The sequence below is a fragment of the Bipolaris oryzae genome (assembly GCF_000523455.1).
Source record: "Bipolaris oryzae ATCC 44560 unplaced genomic scaffold scaffold_122, whole genome shotgun sequence".
In the NCBI taxonomy this organism is placed as follows: Eukaryota; Fungi; Ascomycota; class Dothideomycetes; order Pleosporales; family Pleosporaceae; genus Bipolaris; species Bipolaris oryzae.
In genome coordinates, this window is record NW_006911398.1 from 1 (window position 1) to 25,168 (window position 25,168).

General features: G+C 51.3%; 7 protein-coding genes across 7 annotated transcripts; 4 read left to right on the forward strand and 3 right to left on the reverse strand.

The window, feature by feature from the left end:
- Positions 1–3,103: 3,103 nt before the first annotated feature.
- COCMIDRAFT_101770 (glycoside hydrolase family 3 protein) lies at positions 3,104–5,718 on the reverse strand (the record flags this gene model as incomplete). Its single annotated transcript, XM_007692204.1, has 3 exons — positions 3,104–5,321; positions 5,377–5,543; positions 5,596–5,718. The coding sequence occupies 3 exons, from the start codon at positions 5,716–5,718 to the stop codon at positions 3,104–3,106; spliced, it is 2,508 nt and encodes an 835-aa protein (XP_007690394.1).
- An 823-nt stretch (positions 5,719–6,541) lies between these two features.
- Positions 6,542–7,715, forward strand: COCMIDRAFT_101766 (uncharacterized protein; the record flags this gene model as incomplete). The annotated part of the gene is made up of 4 exons (XM_007692205.1): positions 6,542–6,643; positions 6,887–7,158; positions 7,254–7,434; positions 7,494–7,715. 4 exons carry the CDS (start codon positions 6,542–6,544, stop codon positions 7,713–7,715), a joined length of 777 nt encoding a protein of 258 aa, XP_007690395.1.
- Positions 7,716–8,332: 617 nt separating this feature from the next.
- Positions 8,333–9,823, reverse strand: COCMIDRAFT_38925 (uncharacterized protein; the record flags this gene model as incomplete). The annotated part of the gene is made up of 2 exons (XM_007692200.1): positions 8,333–9,501; positions 9,565–9,823. 2 exons carry the CDS (start codon positions 9,821–9,823, stop codon positions 8,333–8,335), a joined length of 1,428 nt encoding a protein of 475 aa, XP_007690390.1.
- Positions 9,824–10,480: 657 nt separating this feature from the next.
- Positions 10,481–11,739, reverse strand: COCMIDRAFT_101840 (uncharacterized protein; the record flags this gene model as incomplete). Its single annotated transcript, XM_007692206.1, has 5 exons — positions 10,481–10,523; positions 10,575–10,699; positions 10,747–11,198; positions 11,279–11,564; positions 11,635–11,739. The coding sequence occupies 5 exons, from the start codon at positions 11,737–11,739 to the stop codon at positions 10,481–10,483; spliced, it is 1,011 nt and encodes a 336-aa protein (XP_007690396.1).
- Positions 11,740–12,255: 516 nt separating this feature from the next.
- Positions 12,256–13,368, forward strand: COCMIDRAFT_28394 (uncharacterized protein; the record flags this gene model as incomplete). The annotated part of the gene is made up of 2 exons (XM_007692196.1): positions 12,256–13,005; positions 13,177–13,368. 2 exons carry the CDS (start codon positions 12,256–12,258, stop codon positions 13,366–13,368), a joined length of 942 nt encoding a protein of 313 aa, XP_007690386.1.
- A 509-nt stretch (positions 13,369–13,877) lies between these two features.
- On the forward strand, positions 13,878–16,150 carry COCMIDRAFT_28395 (uncharacterized protein; the record flags this gene model as incomplete). The annotated part of the gene is made up of 4 exons (XM_007692197.1): positions 13,878–14,244; positions 14,297–14,996; positions 15,048–15,142; positions 15,192–16,150. The coding sequence occupies 4 exons, from the start codon at positions 13,878–13,880 to the stop codon at positions 16,148–16,150; spliced, it is 2,121 nt and encodes a 706-aa protein (XP_007690387.1).
- An 852-nt stretch (positions 16,151–17,002) lies between these two features.
- COCMIDRAFT_7427 (glycoside hydrolase family 133 protein) lies at positions 17,003–21,732 on the forward strand (the record flags this gene model as incomplete). Its single annotated transcript, XM_007692192.1, has 2 exons — positions 17,003–17,250; positions 17,301–21,732. The coding sequence occupies 2 exons, from the start codon at positions 17,003–17,005 to the stop codon at positions 21,730–21,732; spliced, it is 4,680 nt and encodes a 1,559-aa protein (XP_007690382.1).
- Positions 21,733–25,168: the final 3,436 nt, after the last annotated feature.

Sequence of the window (25,168 nt, forward strand, 5' to 3'; positions counted from 1 at the left end):
AATTATAAGTTATTAGGGTAGATATATATACTAAAAGCTACGTGTTATTATTAAGGTGATATTATCGTTGAGGTGATAGGCCCGTGCGGAGCACGGGCAATTTCATTGAAATTCTGCTACAGCAGCCGTTGGGCCCGAGTACGTCGTTTACTCTTTCCTTTTCCGTTTGTCCTAAATGTAACATATGTTTCTTCGCCATTCCTCTCTTCTTTGACTTGTAACTGCGTTTAAAGTCACTGCCTACCTAATCGTCTAATCCTCTGCTTACGCATCATTCCATGTTCCATGCATATGGTTTTCATCCGTTGATGCGATTTTCCTTGGCGTCCCTCCCCTACTGTTTGGTTGCACAGACATGGAGAGATTGATAGTCCTGTCTCTCGTCTGCACCCGGCCTCACACCCTTGAACAGAGTGGAGACAACTACCAAAAACCCCGGTTCGGTTTACCGTGTTTATTCAGAAGCAATACACCGAAGAGGCAATTCCTATGAGGAGAAGCATCAGCGCCAGCTCACCGTGACCGGCCGATTGTTCAATAGTATCTTGGTCAACAAATGCATCCCTTGTGCAAGGCTGTCCACGCAATCAAAAGAGACGGAAGATGAATCCGGCCATTGCCGTTTGCCGGAGATACAGTTCGTCATGGTGCAGCCCCACCTTTTTTCTACGCCATCGAAGAATTGTCACAAGCCCTCATGAGGAAGAAGCAACGTTTACATTTACGTGTAAGGTCTACGGGCACATTCTGATTCCTGTTCCCGGTGAAATACGCCTTCCGGTAAGAATCCCGAGAATTCGGCTTTGCCGGGCGTCTCATGGCACATGGAGCCCAACCGACCAAGAGTGTCCTGCTCCGTATCCCCTCACCGTTTCCCCTCCGTTTGCGCTACGGACGAAACCTTTTTGTGTGTGTGCCACCAATAGGACCCGCACGGATGCGTACACTCACACATAGCAAAGCAGCGCCACGGCATGATTATCCGCTCCTGGCTGCTGTCTGCTGTCGTGGTGAAGCCTTTTGTCCAGGCAGAAAATAACACGTTGAAGAAAATATTCTAGACCTAGCCGCTGGGCCCTGACACATGCGCATCTAGAACCTACGATGCCCATACCCATGATCCCTACCGAAGCACATGCATAACCAAAATTCACGATACTTACGCATCCAGGGTCAGCATGCAATTTTGCAGTTTTGCCCATGAGGGACTGTGCACGCCGGCCCAAGATTGCGGTGTGTTTGCGTGTGCCGTTGTGGCGGTGTGTGCGCTATACCTTTTTCGACTAGTCTTGCAGGGGTGTCAAGACATGTGGCGTACTCGCCCATGGGCATTTGGTGGGATGATCTCAGGAGAACAAGGTATACTAGTAAAAAGGAACTCCACAGCACCTTGTCTATCTCTGCTTCTACTACATATGTACACATCTGCACGATAAAAGCGAGTAATGGTACCGCGCCTCTCTTGCGGGAATACTTGCCCGAAAACTTTCCAACACGGCGAAGCCGACGACTTTCGCTTCTTCTACACTAGGTGTACTTTTGGGCTTTTCTAGCGGCATGGGGCCGTGGGAGATGAGGATCAAAGAGCAAAAGATCAACGTGGAGAAAAAGCAAGAAAAGCCAACTTGGGGGCTGCAAGAGCGGGATGAATGGAGCCTTTGAAAACAAAATCCAGAGGCGTGGGGGGCTCTTGCACTAGCTGACACCATACATGCAGATAAAAGCTGTATAGTATTGCTTTTTTTTCACTATACCTGGCACAAGCACTGGTATATACGCTCTGCCAAGTGCCCGCTTCTCCCTCAGCCACGCTTCCGACCCTTTCTCACCCGTCTGACCAAATGTCCTCTTTCCTTTTCCAACCCGTGACGTTACACAAAACAATGGAGAAAGGGAACGCGCCAAATGCCAGCTTATCCACACGAGTCGCAGCAGTAGCCTGGTCCAAACTTCAGGGCTTTTGGGTAGCAATCACCCACTTCTGGTACAAGGTCTAACATTGTAACACGACAAGTTCGCACGCCTAAGCAATAAAAGGGGACTCACGGTTCATCCCCCGTTCGTTGCGCCGTCTGGCTGACAAATACGCCTAAAACCTTATCACATACATACATGGCGTGCGTGTGAACATGGGGACACGGACGGTGCTGAGATTTTGCTTTTGAGCCTATCGACTGCCGACAAGACTCGGGGGGGAGTCTCGGTACTTCGTCTCGCCTCATTTTCGGCAAGATTCGAGCGGTAAGATAGCGAAAAGAGGGCTATGCACACATAGAGGCAAGGCCGACGTTCACAACATGCGCTTATCTGGGCTTGACCGCCTCGTTGGAGTTGGAAAGGTGTTGCGACGTGTGAGACGGGGAAAAGCAAAGTAAAAGGAAAAAGAAAGAAAGAAAGTGGTGTGGCAGGGGTCAAAAGCATGTGGCCCTGGATAAGTAGATGGCCTTGCAGCGTCTACGTTGGTTCGGTCGGGTATCGACACCGCTGATTTGTTTGTTTGTTTTTCTTTGTTTTCAGGGCGACTCTCACCGCTGGAGGGATGGGAGGTGCTAGGGTGTATAGATGTATGACGACACTATATAGTAGTGTAGAAATGGGACAGGTGTATGATATAGTAGTGCAATCTTTGAGCGTCCATTATTTTCTTTTGAGATTGAAGTGGGTTGGTAGGGAAGAGGTGCACGGGTATGCAGCGTGATGCATAACCCTGGTCTTTCTCCAAGAACCAAATACGACAAGTCTAGATGCGTGCATCCTTGCCTAGAACTAGAGATGTCGGATGAGGCTCCAAATGTGTATTTGGTATATGTGACTTTTCTTTTTTAAGATATTCATACAGGTCGTCGTTAAACACGTGATCTCTGTGGTTCCCAAGAGCAATATATGCAGCCCAAGTTTCTACATGTCAAAGTCCCACATATGCAGTCACCAGACACCACGATGTTGAATATCACGAGTGCAGGGTCATTGTGAGCAACAAAATCTTGAGAAGTTAAAAATCCAGTTCTCTCTCTCTCTTCATCATCCCTAAATACCAAAACACTCCAAATTACCACATCATACAAATCCTCTACCAGTTCAAAAAATTCCATACCACAGCCTTTCAAATCTTCAACCCCCTCACTCCCTCAGTCTCCATCTCGACAACCTCATCCACATGCCCCGCACTCTGCGCAAAAGAAACCTCATACACCCCCTTCTCCACCACCCACTCCTTGGCCCCTTCATCAAAGTATGCAAAATCCCTATTCGCAAATGACAGCAAAGCCCTCTTCTCCTCCCCAGGCGACAGAACCACCTTATGGAACGCCGCAAGCGTCTTGACCGGATGCTCCTCGAACTTCTCTTTCCTGCCAACATACACCTGTACAACCACAGCTCCCGGCACACTTCCCGTATTCCTGACCTTGGCCGACGCACTAAACCGGCCAGAAGGAGTCTTAGCAACCGCGGCATTGGAGATAGTAAACGTCGTATACGACAGCCCGAATCCAAACGGAAAATGCACTTTCCCCTTGTCAACACGATCATAGTGTCTATATCCGACGAAAACTCCCTCGGCGTAGTGAACCGTCAACTGCCCACTCTGATCCCTCTCGCCAGGGAAATTGCCATGCGCAGGCGCATCCTCGATGCGTTTGGGCCAGGACAGAGGGAGGTGGCCGGATGGATTCACAGCGCCGGACAGAATATCCGCGATTGCGTTTCCGGCTTCTTGGCCGGGGAACCAGGCTTGCACGAGGGCGGCGACGCTGTCGAGCCAGGGTAGGGCGACGGCTACACCCGTAGAGTTTACGACAATGGTGTTTGGGTTGGCGGCGGCGACGGCGGCGATGAGTTTGTCTTGTGTGCCTTCACGGGGGAGGTGGAAGGAGGCTTGGTCTTGGCCTTCGGTTTCCCAGACGGGCGTGTGACCTGTGAAGACGAGGGCGTAGTCGCAGGTTGCGGCGAGGTCTTGTGCTTCGGCGGCGAGGTCGCGGTCGTGCTCTGCTTCGTACATGAAGCCGAGGCGGAAGCCGGGGAGGCCGTCGAGGATGCCGGCGTCGTCGTTGGTGCCGCTTGGGGGTTTGGAGATGATTTCGATCTTGTAGCATTGGTCTTTGATGAATGGGTAGCGGAACTCTTTCTCTGGGTTGCCGCCGAAGAGGAAGCCCATGGCGTCGGGTGAGTTGTGCTTTTGCTCGAAAATGAGTTCCTCGTTGATGTAGACAGTTGTTGGGCCGATACCTGAGCATCCAAGATAATGCAAGCCAGACTCGCTGGGGTAAAAGGTCGCGCCGAATACGACCTCGCTGTCTTTGGCCTGATGTTCTAGCAGAGGAGAGAACGCAGCCTCTTTGATACGGTGGGCGCTTTTGATCGGCTTACTTTTGTTGTCTTTGTCGAAAAGCTTCATCGTCCATCCATCATTTCCCTCCGTGTCTCTACAGCCTTTTGATAGAGGGGGAATGAGACGGTACGTTGCTGCGCCCTTGGCGAATTTGAACTCTACGTCGTCGCCATATGCAGATTTGAGGCCTTCTTCTGGCGTGATGCGGTAGTGAGCATTCAAAGACGCACTGCCACCGCCATGGATGAGAGCTTCCTTGGCCAAACCAAAAAGACCAATCTTCTTGCCTTTGACTTGCTCTTTTCTGAGCGGCAAAACACCATTATTCTTCAGCAGCGTGATTCCCTGTCCGGCAACATCGCGGATGAGCTTGCAGTGCTTCGGATCGACTACAGACCGTTCTGGTGGTATCTCTGGGTTTTCGAACGCTCCTACCTTCTCAATCAGGTTCAAAACATTCCTCGCTCGTTCAGTGATGGTAGCTTCTGTAACTTCGCCCTTCTTAACCGCCTCAGTCACTGCTTCGACGCTACGCCATCTTGTTGGTCCAGGCATCTCGAGGTCCAGTCCAGCATTCAGTGAATCGGCAGTAGAGTTTGTGCCGCCCCAGTCGCTCATAACGAGGCCGTTCCAGCCCCATTCGCCCCGCAAAACCTGCTTCAATAAGAACTCATTTGAGTCTGCATGTGTACCGTTGACCTTGTTATACGAAGTCATGACGGCAAGAGGATTGGCTTCTTTGACAGTGATCTCAAAAGGCTTCATGTAGATTTCTCTCAGCGCACGTTCCGAGACAATCTCATTGACTCGCAGACGATCCGTCTCTTGCTCGTTTGCCGCAAAGTGCTTGATCGTTGCTGCAATACCTTTCTCCTGTAGTCCATTCACAACATTGGCAGCCATCTTTCCGGCTAGATATGGATCCTCAGAGAATGATTCGAAGTTTCGGCCACCGAGTGGGTGCCTGTGATTGCACATGGTAGGTGCGAGTCTATATTCAGACTGTCAGTGACGTCCATGTGCTACTAAGAAAGAAGTACACATACAGCACTCTCGCGCTCTTAGTCTTAATTTCCTCTGCCAAGGCATGGCCTATCCGCTTTCCGTTTGCAGGATCCCATGTTGCAGCCGTGCATACTGCAGCCGGAAAACAGGCTGCTCGAGTTCCTCCAGTAAAGACTCCACCGCGTGCGCCGTTCGGTCCATCGCTGGTCTTCCAACTGTCAGGTTCGATGCACACTCATTGCCATAGTTGCAAGCCATACCTTGATAGCAGGAACGCCTTTTTCTGGGATTGGAACTGTTTCCCAAAAGTCCTTGCCAGCAAGGAGAGTGATCTTCTCTTCCAGTGTCAGAGACTGGAGAATAGCCTCAACTTTTGAGCTCATGGCTGTAGATGTGTAATGAGAGAGAGCCGTGACCAGGACTTCGGGACTGGGAAAAAGAAAGTACGAAAGCTTTTTGCTACATGTAGCAGTGATGCAAATTATACGTTGCGAATATCACCGCTCGGTACCTTTCTTTTAGAGTGCAGCCCTCGAAATCTTATGTACCCAAGTCTCACCCGCTCCACCCCATCCCGTTCGGGCTGTTTGTCCGTCTTTCCGATAGACATGGCTGTTATCCCACCAACCTGTTCATTGCGACACGGCAGTGTGGAGAAGCATAGATATGTATCATTGGCCAATTTTAGAAGCCAACATAGCGGGATTGCTATGTGTACCGAGGTTTTGCCATCCGGCCGACATGATTCGTTCTCGGAGTCGTTTCGCTCGGCATCTTATGGATAAGCCGAAGAATAGCCTCAAATACGGCAAGCTTTTATCCACCCGGCGTCAGATGACAGAGAAACGTGAAGTACGAGCTTACACACGTCGAGCAGAGTATGAATGGCACGAATGGATCAAGTGGGAGGGTTGCAAGGGAGAAGTTGCTTGCTCCCCCAGCTTAGTCAGATCCGGATGCGGAGCCCTTCCGAGGCTCCATCCGGGACGACAGCGGGACCCACGTGTGCTTGGCTTGTGCTCTGTCAAGGTGAACTTTGTTATGTATCCACTGAATACGTCACGTCTTGTGAACGCTAGTGTTCCTACTCTGCACACTTTCTTTTTGTCGTGTACAACGCTCTACCCTTCGTATCCCATTTACCGGGCGGCTATCTCACTATAAGTTGTCTTCTTTTATATCTTGGTTGTGATCGTGAAGAGCGAGATGGCATCCAAAACGTCGGCTGAGATCAAGCCCACGTCGAGCCGGCGGCATCCGCTCCAACGATTTGACTCTCCATCCAAAGGATTTTCAGGTGCCGTGCATGTGAGTTGCAGAACTACGATATCAAGAGAAAAATAATATAAAATTCACTTGCTGATCAGCTGGGATGTAGGTCCTTGGCCTGATCAGCTTCTACCTATCTTTCAAATAGTACGTGCTTCCACAAGGGCAGAACGTGAAACAAAAAGTAACTAATACTTTAAAGTTTGGTCGATAATCCAAATGACTTTGTAGGTTTCTACAATTTGCAAAGTACTATTACAAGTATCCTGACATGTCGGCTAGAGTACCTCATTTGGTTGGCATCTCCAATTCCTGACCATACTCGGCCTCTCCATCTCTACTCTGACCTTCATTGTCGCCCTTTTGGCGGACCTGACATCCACAGCCTTGGCCCAATCTCCGGACATGCCTTCCGACCCTCCCGCTGCAGCTTTCTCATCGCACCTCTTTAGGTTGAAGAACTACCTAACGTTGGTCGCAGCACCACTGGAAATTACCATTTCAGTGCTTTACTGGACAATAAAGGGCATTGATGCAAAACTCCTTGCGAGCCCGTATGTATACCTCTTTTTTTTAGAACTCGAAGCATTGCTGTCATCAAGACGACGGTTGTTTGTAAAAATGAATAGGGCTAACGAAAATGTCACAGAGAAATACCACTACCACCCGTATTCTTTGATATTGGATTTCATCTCATGCCTGCTATTGTTCTTACTGTAGACTATCTGCTGCTTTCACCTCCATGGCCCACAACGCCCATGAATGAGTCGGCACCCATGATAACTCTTGCTCTTTCTACCATTGTCGCCTTTTCCTATTGGATCTGGATCGTAAGCCATGAACTTTTTGACTTTCCACATGTTGCTTCGCTTCTCTAACAATGGCTTAGGAAATCTGCTACTCGCAAAATGGCTTTTACCCGTACCCAATCTTCCAGATTCTTACCACCAGCCAGCGCGTGGGCTTATTTGTGGTAAGTGGAGTCATTATGTGGGTTGTTGGCGGAGGGTTAAGAATCGCATACGCCAAGGTGAATGGGTACGAGAGTGTTGAACATCTAGACAAAGTGAGGAGGAGTAAGGTTATGGGTGGAAGCGGAAAGTGGGAGTAAATGTCAAGGAGGCATGGAGTATGAGAAGATGGATCAAGAATAGAAGGAGCCAGCTCTTCTGGGCACATTACCAGAAGAAAAAAAAAGAAGAAGCATCCACAAATATGGGGCGAGAGTCGATATAGGAGTAGGAAATGTAAATTAGAAGAGAGAAGAGTGATTGTAGAGATGGAAACTAGCAGCTGTCCAGGAGCATTTGAACATGCATGGGGTGCACAGCCGTCTAGTTATACACAAAATATTGAATCACCGAGATAGATTCTATCACAGCTACTTTATTAACGATGGAGACGTAAAAGCAGCGATACTATACATGCTCACTAGCTGTTCACCAGCAACCCATGTTCGTGAGAAAAATTGAACAGTAGGGAACAGTATAGAAATGGGAGAGGACATGTCTGAGTATCTTTCCAGTGATCTTTTCAGCCTGCCACTCTTCGGATATATCATAGTCGACGGTATAGGATACGGCAATAAATTGTATGATATCATGCAAAAGCGGAGCACTAAAATGTCTTTAAGAGAAGACGCTACAAGCGTGAGTTTGCAAACGCATCGAGAATGCTATGCCAAGTCGTAGGTATTGCATTGAGAGTTCGGCATGACATGGTAATTCTTTAGCTAGTAGACGGAGAAGGTGGCGCAGTGATAGTGCGTTGGTCGTCATCGTCATCTTGGTCGTGTTGCGGATAGTCATTAGCCGTATTGTACAAGTGGGTACTGTACTGGAAGACATGATGATCAGGGCCTAGGCCATAGGCGTAAGAAGGGTACTGATAGCTAGTACTCTGATGGCTATGAACGTTGCCGTAAGCTGCTTGATGAAACGAGGGCATCATGTTCTCCTTGTTATCGTATTGAAACGAGTCATTGAAAGGCTTGTAAGTATGGAATGGAGCTGTTGGGCTCGGCGAGGGCTGACGTGTGAAAGCAGATGTAAGATAGGTCATACTGCTAGGCTGGGAGAATGAAACAGCGCTGTCATTTTGGAAGACTTCAAACCGCTTTCGCTTTGATGCGCGAGCGCGATTGCTAGTGCGGCCATAATCTTCGTCGTACTGGTTGCGATCCATGAAGGGGAATGCAGGGTGATTTGATTGTCTAGAACGACGAGAGGTGTTGACGTCGAGATGCGCAAGTGCAGGACGTCTGCGCATTGGAGGAGAGCTCTCGGATTTGAGCTCGACCTCATCTCCATCAGATTCAGAACATGAGATTCTTCGTTGTCGCTTGAACGTCCCCAAAGGAGTGAAAATGAGCTCAGCTGCCTCAACGTCCAAGGAGTTCAGCTCTAACTGTGCAACAACAGAACTGTCTTTCTTTTGGTTTCTCTTGCGGCGCATCTCCGGGGTAGCTGAATCAAAAATGTCCATCCCAGGCCAATACACACCCTTGAGCTTGGTTGACTCACTGACAGCCATCGGGTCTGCTACATCTGCAGGATCATCCTCAATTGCACAAGAAGCCGCAGCATGTTGGTATGATCGCCGCCTCTCGCTTGGGTCCGAATATTCACTCGAGGTCTCATAGTCGGGGTTCGTGTAGCTTTGAGAGCTGGCGCGCGATTCTGTAGGCCAGTATTGCATATGGGGCGCGAAATTGTTGCGGTTACGGAGAACTGGGCCTGCAGTTTGAGAGATGGGCGAAGGTGATTGCTCCACCTTTATCGCTGTGTGCTGGCGCTGCTGCTCTGCAAGACGGGGATCGAGAAAGTTACCAGCGGCGGCAGCGCGACGAACGAGGCGTGGTACAGGAGCCTCGATCTTGGGCGCAGAAGTGGAACGGGCTACAGGTCAGTGAAGTTAGCAACATTGCTATGCAATGGACCGCAAACATTATGGGCTAATACCAGCTGGTTTTGCCCGAGTGCGACGTTTGTCCTTTTGATTCATCCGCTCCGACATGAGCTCCTCAACAGACCATTCGGCATACCATTGGTCATATGCCTCGATGAGTTGACGGGATGATTCCTCATTGGTGGAGCGGACCTTGACCTTGTAGTAGTTGGATAAATGGCCCTTGCTGGCGATGTGGGTGAGTAGATGGGAGACATCGCTAAAATTTGGTTTCTTGGGACAGATGTTGCAGTGAAGCGGTATGTTAGCCATGCCGGACGATTGCAGAGGTCGCAGTCTGCTAGGGAGAAACTGCAGCGTGGACGCTGGCGTTTGTAAGGAGCGTAACTGGAGTAGACACAAGAGCAGCACAGCAGCACAGCAGCAAATGCGCAATGTTACGAAAGGAGCGGGCTGGCAGATGAGAAGGCGAAGTGGCAGTGGAAGACCTGCTCATGAGAGGTTCAATGCAGAGATGGCTGCCGACGGCTGCGGTAGCTCCAGCCCATGACCTGAGCAGGTTAGAGGAAGTAGAGAAAGAGACGGAAGCACTCGCAGTCAAGACATGGGGGAAGGCACACAGTATCTGCAGACGAGGGGAAAGTTTGTTGGTGGTGTTCTAGCAGGCAGAGCACGTGGGGAGGCTCGGCACTGACAAAAGAGGCAGTCACCGTTACTTTGCTCCCGCTTTGTGTCTCAGCGCCTATGGGGGAAGACGTGAGGTATTAGATAGCGGGAGGGAGATGGCAGGAGACTAGACTGCGCATGCACATGGATTGTCATGGTGTAGAGATGCAGGCAGTCGCTCAAGAGCTGGATGCATCCAATGACAAGCGGCGTAGATGTACATGGTGAGTGCAGACATTTACAACTTGCACTCTGCAGATACGGGAAAAGGTCGGACACGGACTTTATCTATGGCATTTCCGGTCACTTACCTAAGCATCTACGAGTCACAGATCGAGGCATGCAGCTAGTTCAAGGTCAGTGTCTATGTTCAGGACACGCGAGAGCAAGCACATACTAGACGGGGTCTACTTCTTCAAGGCCTGGATACTTGAGAAGACTAAGACCAGCAATGCCAAAGACGGTATGGAAGACGTCGACCATGTCGCCCGGGCGGTCAGCGAGGCCACCCAGCTCCGGGTCCTACAGACATCAGATGCAAGCTCGAGCAAAGACAGACGGCTACGTACCTGACACTGCAAGATGAACTGCGTCAACTTGGTGCCGTCTATCCAGTGCAGCTTGTCCAGCATGGCCATGCTGCTCATGACCCACCAACTGTAGCAGACGTCCTCCTTCTTTTCTGGGCGTCCATTCAAGCCACCGTTTTTGAGCTGTCGCTCGCTCAACCATGCGGCAAGCTTCTGGTGGTTGACGAGGTCGAGTTGGCCTGCGATGGTCAGTGCACCAACGCACGTGAAGACCTGCCCAGCGTGCGACTCAGCGCCAGGGCTGGTTCCGTAGCCGCCATCAAAGTTGGCGCACGAATGCACGTATTGAGCCGCTTTTGCAACATCGACCAGATTAAGCAGTCCCATGAGCGAGAGGGCATTTAGTGCACCGTATAGGAAGCGAGTGTCTTGCTCGCCCCACTCGTCACCTGCAAATGTGCCTGTTTGGGGATCCTGCAAGTTTGCAATGACTAGACATGGCATGAGTGCGACTATTCCTCGTCGTCGTCGTCGTCGTACGAGGACGACCAGCAGCGCGCGAGCAACTTACACTGTCCAACCTTGTGGCGGCCGCCAGGGATGCGGTCGTCTAGCTCGGCAAAAGCGTCTAGCGTGGCCAGTATCTGAACGGCACTCACAGTGTAGAGCATGTGTGCATCGTGGCCGGGAGCAGCACCGAAGCCGCCGTCAGGGTGCAGGCAGGAGAAGACAAAGTCCAGGATGCCAGCCCTAGGAAGGGCGTGGGGATGGCCAAGAAGGTGCAGGGCCGTCAGCCCCCAGTAGAGGCCATTGAGGCGCAAGTGCTCGGTGAGCCAGTACTCGAGCTCGTCTTTGCGCTGGAGCGGGTCAGCGCGGGATTTGAGGGCCGGGTGCTTGCGCGGCCAGACAAAAGCAGGACGCACGCACAGTGTCGAGGCTCTGGATGTAGTGGACGTGCTTGTCGACGAAGAGAAGCGTGTTGTCGGGCATGGCCGTCGTGGCAGCACGCCCGGGCCCAGAAACAAGAGACATGTTAGAGACGGGGGTTGGGTTGCGGTGGAAGGGAGGGAGGGAGGGAGGGATCTAGTTAGTGCTTGAGTGACGGGTTACAGGTGTGGTGCATTGGTGTCGAGCTTGTGTGCTTGCGTCGGACGACAGGGGTGGGCCTGAGGCAGCTCGGAGCGGGCGAGGGAGTCTGAAGACGTCTGAAACAAGGCTTGGCAGGCTGTCCATGGATGCAGCATGCGTGCGTGACATGGAGCCATGGACACACTTGCACTTTGGCTTTGCACGGCACGGCACGGCACGGCACTGCGCTGCGCTGTACTTGTGTGCATAGTACATACATGCGTACAGATACACTTACATAGATGCGGACATGTGTGCATATACACACATGCACTGTACCCGCTCCTTGGCGTGTGGTGAAGTGGTTGCCCCGCCAGCCTAAGTATGCGGGCCCTCTGTCGATGCATTTCAGGAGATGTCGAGAGAGAGGTACTAGAGGCTTGATGGATGTGGTGGCGATAGCAGCAGCAGCAGTGAGAGATGGAGACAAGGCACACCACTCGTATTCACTGTGCCGTGCATGGCCGGTGGTGCATCCGCGGTGGACACCAGTTTGCGCACGATAGCGTCTCTGGGCCGAATTGGGGTTTTAGCAGCGTCGCGCGTCTTTCGTACCTGGGGCCGTGCGCTGGCCTCGTCGTTGGCGCTGGCGCTGCCGCCCTTTGCAGCCCATGGCCTCGCTCCGTCGCATGTCGCAGAGCAGCAGCGCAGCAGCAGCAGCGCAGCGTAGCGTATCGTAGCGCACTGCAGCCCGTACATCCACGCCCGACACCAACACCAACACCACCACCACCGCTGCCCTCACAACACCCACAACAACAACAAACCCCCCTCTTCCACGACCACGGCCAGCACAAAGACCACACTCCTCCGCCACCCTCGCCTCGCCTCGCGCCCGCCCCATGTGCCCGGCGCCCACCGCCCACGGCCCTCTCGTCCTTTTTCGTGCCCCTTCTGCTGAGTGCTGGCCAAAGCCCACCCCCTCTCCTCCGCCGTGTCCACCGCCCGGACACCGCACTCGCCCTTGCAACGGGCACCCAGGCCTGTAGTCAGGAACCCACGCGTGCTGAGCCCCAAAATAGATCCACTCTCCCCATTCCCTTCCTCTCTGCGCGTGAACCCTCGTCGGCCTGCAGAGGCGTCGTCCTGTCTTGTCCTTGTCTTTGTTGTTGTCTGCGCCCGCCAGCGACTCCCGCCGACGCCAGTCCCCTGTTTTGGGCGTGCATGTGTGTGCGTGTGTGCGTGTGTGAGTGAGTGGGTAAGTCGACCGACCGATGGCCCAGACGGGCATTGGCACACCTCCCTCGTCGGCCTTCACCTGTGCCCGCCCCAATGTTGGACAACAGTCGCCATAGCGCCCGCCCCTTTGCCGTTGTGCAACGCTTGCTGACTGTGTCCCAGACGTTGCAGGGCCGCCTTGCTGTCTCCCACCGCCCGACCTCGACCTCCCCTAAGGGGAAGCTGCCAGAAAGCAACGGGCCTGCAAGCGTCAGCCCAGTGCCCAAGAGCCAGGGTCACACCCTTTGTATCCCCCCCGTCTCTCCCGGCTTCCTGCATGGAAACCACGCCTTGCCGTTGGTGAGATATATCTGACCACATCGCGACACAACGCACCCACATACATACGCCTGCAGACGACACTGACTAGGGCACACACATACACAACTACTTGACCACCCCGACCACGGTTCGTACTACCCCGCGCCCTCTGCTAAACCCCTTCGCCTGCCCTTACAGCCCCTCACGCCCACGATTGAGCCCACCGCTGACAGCCATGGGCAAACACAGGCTCTTGGACTACCCAAACACTCATGTGCCGCGTCCAATAAAACAACCACCACCACCACCACCAACACCACTGCTCCCACCGCTACTGCCACTACCACCAGACCATACCCCTTCGCACGCGCCCCATCGCCTGTTCGCACGCTTGCTCTACTGTTTGCACCTTGCCCTGCTTCCCCTCCGGAGACACCCATTGGGCTGTTTTGGAATCCCCACCTGTACACTCGGCGCGCGGACTGGGACAAGCTTTGCTTTCAAACAGAGTTGTAATACCCACCCGGTAGTCCCGAATCCATCCACGGCAAATATCACACACGATGCCTAAATCTTCGACACTTTCGTTGGCTATGCGGGGAAAGCCCAAAGATAATGGTGGTAGTGCGCCCCTGAGTCCGAGGAGTCCACGGTCACCAGAGATGCCCGACAAGTTCGACTTCGCAGCACCCAACGCTGCTTTCCACAATATGCCGCAATCGCCAGCTTCGCCTAAACCTCGCAAAGACTCCAAGAGCATCTTCGCCAATTTCTCCGCCAACAAGTCCTCCTCGCGCCTCAACAACAGCCACGGAAACTCGTCACGGCAGCTTCACGAGCAGCAATCGTCCCCAACCCTGTATTCCAACGGACGGAGTGGCGCATCCACACCGGATCTCGGCCGCCCCGTGCGCACTCCCAATTCCGACGGTAAGGGCTTCTTCAATTTGACCGAATGACCCAGTTTTGCTAATTTTAGTAGACGCCAGCTCCGAAGTCGTACGCTTAGACCAACGGGCACCGTCTGCCTTATCAAACGACTCTGACCTACACACTGACCCTTCCAAACGCAACAACTCAAAACCAAAGAAGCAGGGTATCTTGTCGAGGTCCAAATCCATCAAAGAGGGGGAAGGCTCGGGATCGCGTGGAAAACTGAACAAGGTGCCCCCAGGGCAATTGTCACCAGACGTGGCAGGCTCGTGGACGACGAATGGCGACGGTACGCCGCTCAAACCGACAGCAATGGACAAGGGTCAGTCATGGCGCCAAATGGGAAAGGGCAAGATGCGAACCCACTCGACAGAACGGCAAGAGGCACCCAAACCAATACCACAGCACGATGACGCTGGATCAAGAAGAGACAAGTCAGAGCAGTTATCGGTTGCCTCCAACTCCTTCAACGAGAACAAAGGACATGGCTTCATTTTCAAGCTCGGCTCAGGGGCTCGCAACATGGGAGAGAAGATGGACTCTGCACGCAAGGGCGTTTTCGGCAAGCTAGCACGAAGTTCGAGCAACCACGAGACCCAGACGCCCGTAATGAACGAGCCATATGTCTGCAAGATCATACACAAGCCACTAATAGAACAGACGAGACTAACCAGAATATCCACCCGGTTAGAGCAGTCACGCGACAAGACTGAATTCTGGATGCCGGCTCTGCCCTGGCGGTGTATCGAGTAGGTAATTTCCAGATTGAAATGAGCTGTGGTCGCTAACCGATGCCGCAGCTACTTGAACATGAGAGGTTGTGAAGAAGAAGGCCTTTATCGTGTCCCGGGATCTGCCCAACAAGTTCGATATTACGAACGCAAGTTTGATGAGGGTATGTTTCATCACATCTATCATGTTTACAGTTACTAACGATACTATAGACCGGGATATCGATCTAATCAGCGACCCGAATCTAAACGACCCCAATGTCATCGGTTCCTTGTTCAAGAACTGGCTACGACAACTACCAGACGAAATCTTCCCGAAAGCGATCCAGGCTGCCATCCAACAAGAATGCCAAGGCGCAAAAACAACACCACAAATGCTCAAGGATGAGCTGTCGAAACTGCCCCCATTCAACTATTATCTTTTGTTCGCCATTACTTGTCACATCAGCCTCCTCCATTCTTGTTCCGAGTTCAACAAGATGAACTACAATAACTTGTGCATCTGTTTCCAGCCGGCAATCAAGATTGACGCCTTTTGTTTTCAGTTTCTTATCTTGGATTGGCGAAATTGCTGGCAGGGCTGCTGGACAGAGAAGGATTTTTTGACAGAAGAAATTAACTTCTTGAACTCTCTCGAAGCCGAAAACCAACAGCAGCAGCAATTACAGCAACAGCAGCAACAGCAGCAGCAACAGCAACAACAACAACAACAACAAGAAAAATCCTCGAAAAATGGCCTGGGCAAGAGCAAAGGCGGCAATTCATCAAACCAGAAGCCATCTACCAAACGGAGTCAGTCAACTGACTACATCAAACCCTCTTCTCGCGGAATCTCGTCCGATAGAAACGGGCGTGCTACACCGCCCAATCCTCCACCAGTTTTGACGGAACCTGCAAGCAACCCTGTATTACGCATGGGTGGCGGGGGTTATAATGAGCGTGAGATGTCTCCGGAACGTCTGACTTCGTCTTCAGATAGCCGAGAAGGTGTTCCCCACAAACGAGGCGTTCCACGAGCACCTCCATCCGTCAGCACAGAAGCATCTTCGGTTGACTTGGACGAAAATACTACACCCACCCAGGCAAACCACATGCGCGACCACTCAGAATCGACACAATTCCGCCTGGACCTGCGCGATCCACCGGGCTCTCCTTTCAACATCAAGTTCTGATGAAGATATGGGGGAAGGGGAGGGGTTCAATTGCAAAATGACCCCCTCCCCCCCGGGCGTGCATGCATGAGGTGACGAAAAAAGAGAGGGTTAGGTTTGGGCTGTTGTTTTTCGCATCTTCGTTTCGTCCCACGTGAGCTGCCACGAGGTCGCGATACCCATCTTTTTGATCATTCTGAGCTCGTGGCAGCAGTATTGCTTGGTATCTGTTTAGTAGCCAGCGTTGGAGTTTGGGCTGCATGCATATTCATTAACTGCTTTATTCCTGCATCATGTTGCATATAGGCGTTGGGAGAGGGCTGGGAAGAAGTAGCATCTGAGGGAGCCCACTTGTACCATATGAGGATGCGGTGGCCAGAGGGACATAAACAAGCTTTTCCAATGGTAGTTTCAGCGTATTCAACAGTTTCTTTGGAGCCAACTCGATTGCGTTGGGACGCACGCCCAGCCCCCGCGCTATTGGATTGTAGCGTTGTCAGGAACGGGGCGGCAGGCTGGGGTTAGAGCTTGGGGCAATGACGTTTCCCGCGTGTTGCGCTTGTGGCCGCTGTACTCTAGTACGCGACCGCCCACTACCAATCTCACACGTCTCCAGACGTTGTTGCTGTCTCTTTTTTCCCCACACACACACAGAGGGCCATTGACAGCCTCAGGAGCTTCTGCGCGGTCTGGCCCCTCGACTGTTGATAGCCTCAGTCGAGCCCATTGGTGCACTGTATTTCTCTCCCCGCACAGCTCTCACCAAGCTGTTTTCCACACACACACACCCCTCCCTCGTTGCAACCCTCCTCGAGTGTCTGTTGCCATTGTTTACCGCCAGCTCAGCTCGACTCTTTGTCACTCGGCACCATCATGTCTGTAGCGTTGCCTCACCACTCCAAGTCTTCGGACCAGAGGGTTGTCTACCTGCTGCCATTGACCGACTACGGCACACCAGATGTTCCCGGCACGTACATTTACCTGCCTCCACCAACTAATCCCGCATACTCGATATGCTTCCAAATTCAGGGTACCAGCTCAATATGTCGGGAGGGCAGTCTTTGGGTGAACATTCCCGAAAAGGGAAACAAGTTTGAGCGCAGCAATTACCGCGAGTACAAGTAAGCTCCTGCTTTCTCCATGCCCTCAACGCCCCTAACACTGGATGCAGACTACAGCCCAACTTTACGGGCATGTGTGAGATCGAGATTCCTGTACACGAGGCCAATGCCTTCTCCTTCTATACGACCTACACACCACTGCCGGAGTGGTCATTGACGGACGTCACGTCACCAGAACCCACGCGTACAGACACATACTACATTGATATTTGTCCGAGTCTGGAGTTGCATGGTCAGCACTTGCCGGTTGAGGCTGTCTGCATCTTCTCCTGCCTGTCCAAGTTCATGGGCAACTACCCCACAGACTGGGACAACCACCTGCGGGGTATTAGCGAGCGGGGTTACAACATGATCCATTTCACGCCGCTAATGATGCGTGGTGATTCAAATTCTCCGTACAGCATATACGATCAGCTCACGTTCGACGACGCCATCTTCAAGAATGGCGAAAAGGACATTGCGGATCTGGTCCGCAAGATGCACGACAAGTTCAATTTGCTTGCTATGACTGATGTCGTCTGGAACCACACGGCCAACAACAGCAAATGGCTTGAGGAGCACCCTGAATCTGGCTACAACGTTGACACGGCACCTCACCTGCGTCCTGCTCTTGAGCTCGATACAGCCCTGTTGCAGTTTGGCAAAGAGCTCAAAGACCACGGTCTACCAACCACATTCGAGAGTGAGGCCGACCTCTTGAAGGTCATGCAGGGCGTTAAGGACCATGTTCTCAGCAAGCTCCAGCTCTGGCAATTCTACGTTGTCGATGTGGATCGAGATACCAAGGCCATAATGCAGGCCTGGACATCCGGTCAAGTCAACTTCGTTGACACCAGCTTTAGTGAAGCAGGCCCTAGCGGGCTTGATGCAGTCCGAGACTGGCCACTAAAGCAAAAGGCTGATTGGTTGGTTGAGCATGCATTGCGTGGTGGTGATCGAATGGGCGAACGTTACCGTCGCACAATAGACCCAAGTATCGGTGCCAGCCTCCTCTGCGCCTTGTTTGGCCGTTACGATACTAGTACCAGCAATACGCCAGATGATCGTGCAGCACAGGGTACAATCACCGCCATTCTCAATGAGGTCAATCTTCCGTTCTACCGTGAGTACGACGGAGACCAAGCCGAGATCTTGGAACAGCTCTTCAACCGGATCAAATATGTCAGGATAGATGCCCATGGACCTAAGCTTGGAGAAGTCAATGACAAAAACCCGCTCATCGAGACATATTTTACTCGCCTACCGCTCAACGCGACCACGAAGAAACACAATCCCGAGGCGCTTGCCCTTGTGAACAATGGATGGGTTTGGGCTGCGGATGCGATGCGCGACAATGCTGGACCCAAATCCAGGGCATATCTAAGGCGCGAGGTCATTGTCTGGGGCGATTGCGTCAAACTTCGATATGGAACTGGTCCGGAAGACAACCCGTTTCTCTGGGACCACATGGCCAAGTACACGCGACTGATGGCCAAGTACTTTCAGGGTTTTAGAATTGACAACTGTCATTCTACACCTTTACATCTTGCTGAATATATGCTTGACCAGGCACGAAGTGTCAATTCCAACATCATGGTTTGCGCTGAACTCTTCACTGGCTCTGAAGAGATGGACTACAAGTTCTGTATGAAGCTCGGCATCTGCGCACTCATTCGGGAGGCTATGCAAGCATGGAGTACCCAGGAACTCAGTAGGCTTGTACATCGTCATGGCGGTGTTCCCATTGGCAGCTTTGAAACTGACGAAGTGCTCAACGTCGCACATGCAACCGATGGAGCAGACACATCAAAGCCAATCATCAAAAAGATCAAGCGTAGTCCGGTACACGCACTCTTCATGGACTGCACACACGACAATGAGACTCCAGCACAAAAACGTGATGCTCGCGACACACTTCCTACTGCCGCGCTCGTTGCCATGTGTGACTGCGCGACTGGTAGTGTTTTCGGCTTTGACGAAGTCTATCCCGAGCTCATTGAGCTTGTTCACGAAAAGAGGCTTTACTCCTCGGCCAACTCTACCGGCGCCCCCATTAAACCCCAAGCTGGCGAGGGTGGCATTGGAGGTATCCGTAAGATCATCAATGAGATCCACGTGAAAATGGGTAAAGAGGAGTACAATGAGACGTACATTCATCACGACAATGAATACATCACCGTCCATCGTGTCAACCCTCACACCAGGAAAGGCTACTTCCTGATTGCCCATACCGCATTCCCAGGCTATAGTGACAGCAATGGAAGGTTTGGCAAGACCAAACTTCCAGGTACACAAGCAAAGCTCATTGGAGCTTGGAATCTGGAAGTTGACAACAGCCCGGAAACAAGAGCCAGTGTGATTGGCGACAAGACAACACTGCGTGGCTTGCCAAGCAAGACAAACGACCTCGAGGGAGTCGAAATCGAGCTGGCTGGTGATGAGACCACAATAAGTATCCCCGAGAAGTTTCCTCCAGGCAGTATCGCTCTATTCGAAACCTGGGTACCAAGTGCCGAGCATGCCGATGGTCTAGACAAGTTTGTCACCAGCGGAGCAAAGGCGGCCTTCAGTAGTGTCAACTTGACTGATCTGAACTACATCTTGTACCGATGCGAGGAAGAGGAACGCGACGCTACAGACCATAAAGATGGAACCTACAACATTCCTGAACACGGCAATCTCGTGTATGCTGGTCTGCAGGGATGGTGGAGTGTGCTTCGTGACATTGTCAATGATAACAACCTTGGGCATCCACTTTGCAATCATCTCCGCGAAGGACAGTGGGCTCTCGACTATTGCCTTGGTCGTTTACAAAAGATCTCTGAGAAGGAGAATTACGCCAACATCAAAGGACCTGCCGAGTGGCTAGAAGCGAAGTTCAATGCCATCCGCAAAGTTCCCAACTTCATGCTCCCGAGATACTTTGCCCTAGTCATGCAGACTGCATACAATGCTGCAGTGGAGCGCGCCATCGAGTTGATGGGCGAGAATGTCCGAGAGGGTAACCAATTCCTCAAGAGCCTTGCGCTTGTCAGTTGCCAAGTCACTGGCTACATGAACAGTGCGTCGTTGTGGCCAGACAAGAGCGTGCCCAGTATGGCTGCCGGTCTTCCTCATTTCGCCTATGACTGGGCGCGATGCTGGGGTCGCGACATCACCATTTCAGCCCGTGGTCTATACATGGGTACCGAAAGGTATGATGACGCCAAAGAGCACATCTTTGCTTTCGCCAGTGTCCTGAAGCATGGTATGGTTCCTAATCTTCTTGGTGGTGGCAAGAACCCACGCTACAACTCTCGTGACTCTGTCTGGTGGTTCCTCCAAAACATCCAGGATTACACAAAGATTGTGCCAAACGGCATGGACATCCTCCAGGAAAAAGTCAGACGACGATTTTTCCCGTATGACGACACATGGTTTGCGCACACTGATGAACGTGCCTACTCCAAGTCTTCTACTATTGAAGATGTTATCCAGGAAGCTCTTCAAAGACACGCCTCGGGTATAGAATTTCGCGAGTACGACGCAGGCCCCAATATTGATAGTCAGATGAAGTCGGAAGGTTTTGACATCAAGATATGGACAGACTGGGAGACAGGGTTGATCTTCGGTGGCAACCAATGGAACTGCGGTACATGGATGGACAAAATGGGTGAGAGCGAAAAGGCTGGCAACAAGGGTGTTCCCGGAACGCCTCGAGACGGCGCCCCTGTTGAGATTATCGGCATGCTTTACAGCACTGTACGCTGGTGCGCCAACATGTACGCATCAGGCCAATTCCAGTACGAGGGAGTGAAATTGGACGACGGCAAGAAGGTTACTTATAAGGAATGGGCCGACTTGATCAAGGCCAACTTTGAGCGGTGCTTCTACGTTCCTCTTTCTGCTGAGGAAGATGGAAACTACGACGTCAACCCCAGTGTCATCAACCGCCGCGGAATCTACAAGGACTTGTACCGGTCAGGCAAGGAGTACGAGGATTACCAATTGAGGCCCAATTTCCCTGTCATGCTGGTGGTTGCTCCAGACTTGTGCAAACCCGAACATGCTCTGAATGCCCTCCAGATGGCCGACAGAGTGCTCCTGGGACCTCAGGGTATGAAGACGCTCGACCCCTCTGACCTCAACTACCGGGGCTATTACATCAACAGCGAAGACTCTACCGATTTCCACACGTCAAAGGGCCGTAACTACCACCAAGGACCTGAATGGGTCTGGCCTACGGGTTTCTTCCTGCGTGCCATGCTCAAGTTCGATCTTCAGCGCCGTAAGACGCCTGAAGAGCGTATCGAGAGCTACCAACAAGTCACACGTCGTCTGGCCGGTTGCATGAAGGCCATTCAGGAATCTCCATGGGCTGGTCTGACGGAGCTGACGCAGAAGGACGGCGACTTCTGTGGCGACTCATGTCCCACACAGAGTTGGAGTGCTAGCTGTATCATCGATTTGTTCCAGGATGCGCGAGAGTATGAAATGGCAGAGTCGAATGGCGTTGGCAAGTAGTTTAGGTAGTAGGCAGATGTGGTTGAGGATGCACTCAGGTTGTAAGTCGTGATTGGTACATATAAAATCGTTTGGATATTGTGACATATGGAATGATGACATATTGTGTTCTTGGACAATCGTTTAATAACCTGTGATTTGAGTATGATGTTGTTGTTGTTGTTGCCCCACCTGGAATGATTTGTGATGGAAAATATAAGACAGTCTTGTATCTTGTTTCTTTCTCTCTATCTGAAAGGTTCTTCACTGTGCCGTGGGATACTGGCTACTCGCGACCTGTTGTTACAATGTATCACCCCAACAGTTTTCAAAATCAAAGATCTCTCTCTCTCTCTCTCTCTCTCTCTCTCTGTACCATGAATTTAGAGAATCACTACCAACATTTCACTCGCAGTAGTAGTAGAAACAGTACAAACTACCATCCATCACACACCAATTACCCTTCTTTCCATACCCATTTTTTTCCGCTCTCTTTTCCTTATCCGCTTTTTACTGTCACTTTAGGACACTTTTTTTTCCAAGTCTGAGGTACAAAAGAAGAAGCAGAAGAAGAGTAAGAAACCTCTCTCTCTCTCTCTCTCTCTCTTCCCGTAACGAGCGAAGATTCCAGTGGATTAGAAATGCGGCAAGAAGACATGAAATGGGGAAATGATAGTTCTGGTGTGCATACATTTGTGTGTGTGTGTGTGTGTGTGTGTGTTTGTTTTTGACTTATAGAATGAGGGGGGAGGGGGAAGTGGGAGAGAGAGAGTCGGCAATTCGCCCTAGATTTTTTTCAAAAAAAAAGACTCAGGCCCTTGCCGTTGTTGTGTCTGGCTTGGATCATGAATTTGCATTACTGATGTTTACTGAACAGGTGGGAATGGAAGAAGAAAAGAAAACAAAGTGGAGTGCAGAAATTTCCGTAGTTGATCTGGCGTTTATGTTTGCCAGAAAAAAAGTCACTTGTTTTTTTTTTGCATTTACCGTGGTTGGTAAACGTGGGTTTCTTTGGGAAGGGAGACTACTATGTAATTTCACCTTTTTTTCCCCCATGTGTTTCGTTCTCTTCTTCTGTATGTGGGTAGGGTAGGGTGGGTTATGCATGCGCACAGCAGGACCCACTCCCCACTGCTTGTTTACAAACCTTTTTGTACATATGTGTATTAAACACTACCACTCACACCTTTTTATTTTCTTGTGGTGAAGTTCTCATACTTGTTCTTGTGGCTACAATTCCCGCATAATGCTCGTTCAAGTGGACTTTGGCCGAATGTACAAAGCCCCCCGCCCCCCGTGGTAGGGCTAACTGTAGGAATGACAAAACTCCACACGTTGGTGTAGTATAGTTTGATGCTCAAAGGGGGTAATGGAGAAACTGTATTGATAGAAACTCCCGATGAAACTCGGAGAGTGACAGAAGGGGGACTTTTTACTCGGTTGGTTTCGTCGCGAAGGCCGAATGTGGCGTTGAAAATGTAAGGGTAACGAGAAAGAGGGAGGGAATTGAAGCGGGTTGGGTGAGAAAAGAAAGGAATTGCCGAGAGAAGTAAAGGGCGAAAAGGGTAAATCACCATGTTATTCGAGTGTCACGCTGTACGGGGAGGGGGGGCTAGAAGCACGAGACTAGCTCCGCTTTTGGACATGGTGGAGCCAGGGCGTACCAGGTTAGACGGCGAACTTGGCAATCGGGCTTTGATCTGATAAAACTCGCAGACTGTCTAGGTTAGGTTTAGGTTTGGTTGTTTCTTTTTTTTTCAATTGACCAACTAACCTTCATCTTTGGTGTTTTGCTTTTGTCGTCAGCCTAGCTCTTGGGGTTGCTTTTTCCGCCCAACGGTCAGCAATCTACAGTGCATACCCCACACCAACCATTCCGATGCGTTGTCTCCAAACGAACTTGGCCAAGTTGCATGCATGCATGCATGCATGCGCGTAACATCTTCAGCTTATCTTTTTTTCCCACTTTGTCCCACTTTGCAATGCGCCATTAGCGTCGCGCTTTTCCGTTTTCTGGGGCTAGGAGGGAGAAGCAAAACCAGGTGGCGTAGCAAAAAGAAGTCTGTGGGACAGGGAAGGCACGGTTCCTCTGGTTGATGACTTATCCCCCCTCACCCCTCACCCCCTTCTTACCAAATCCATCACCCCTTCTTCCCTTGCCCACCATGCAACATGCAACATGCAGACGCCATAGCCGTAGGTGGAAAACGCTAAAAGGGCGGGCATTTCCTCCACCAATTCCTTGTTTCTCCGGAACCACTCATAAATACATGTGGTTCGTGGCTACAGGAGTTCAGACGGCAGGCAAGGGAAAAAAAACATAAAACCATAAGGCGGAAGATCTTGTGTGGAGAGGATTGCGGGAGTAAGAGAGAAAAGGAAAACGATGATGCGTCAAAAAGTTCAGCCATGCAAGCCGACGTAGGTACTGCTCATGAGACCGCCATTCAAGCGGCTACTATGGGCGGTGAATTTGGTAGAGCATAGAGAGTAATGCTTGTATGATCTCCATTACGATATGTCCCTTTGAGGCTTATTTCCTTCTTTTTTTCTTCCGTCTGGCTAATGCTAGACATGTGGACGTCAGCTTACTCGTAGAGTAGGATCTTAGCAAGTCACTCATCGAGTATGATTGGTAGGTGAAAAAATGGTGTCCAAGATCTGCGCTGTGGGCGCGATAAGTGTTAGGGCGTGTGGATGAGAATGAGCCAGTCTGGTTGATAGTCATCTTGCAGAACAAGGCTGTGGCGAAGGAAAGTGTAGTCTAGAGTAGAGGACGTTGTACCAAGTAAAACACAGCCTGGGTGGCTTGAAGGTATCATTTGATACCAGGAGACGGCAAAGTCGTGTGGGCAAAGGGGCTTTTTGGCTTTGAGCGTATCATGAATGGATCATCCGCATGGATGCCCATGATTATACCGCATCCTGACAAGTATAGATGACCCTTGTATTATCCATGTACACATGGAGGTACATATACCTAGTCTTCAAAAGCACGGTGCGTCATTCATATACTTTCTGTTTCTGGAGAAGGCGTGGTCATGTGCTCTTTCCAAGAAGAAAGAGGCGCGTGGCTGCGCGAGGGACTCGTAGAGAGGCATCCTCAATTCGTCTCAACAAATAAGCTGTACAAGACGCAGGCGCCGAATGTGATCTACAGTGCATAGCAGATGGTGTGTTACAGGGCGATGGTGATGCGTAATGTGACCAAGCCGTCACGGATATCATAGCAATCGCGACGATCGAATTGATTGCTCGCATGATTTGGATGCTCCTTGATCTTCTGCCACGTTATAGAAAATCGCAATCTCGCACAACCTTCATCTCCTGTTTGTTTTTAACACCTCTTGGGTCAATATTCGTATCCAGTCATAATCCATTCAACAACACAGCGGCTGCATAGACTAGGAAGATAGCGCTCCAGTCTTTCGACACTCCAATGGCCGATCAGCTGATC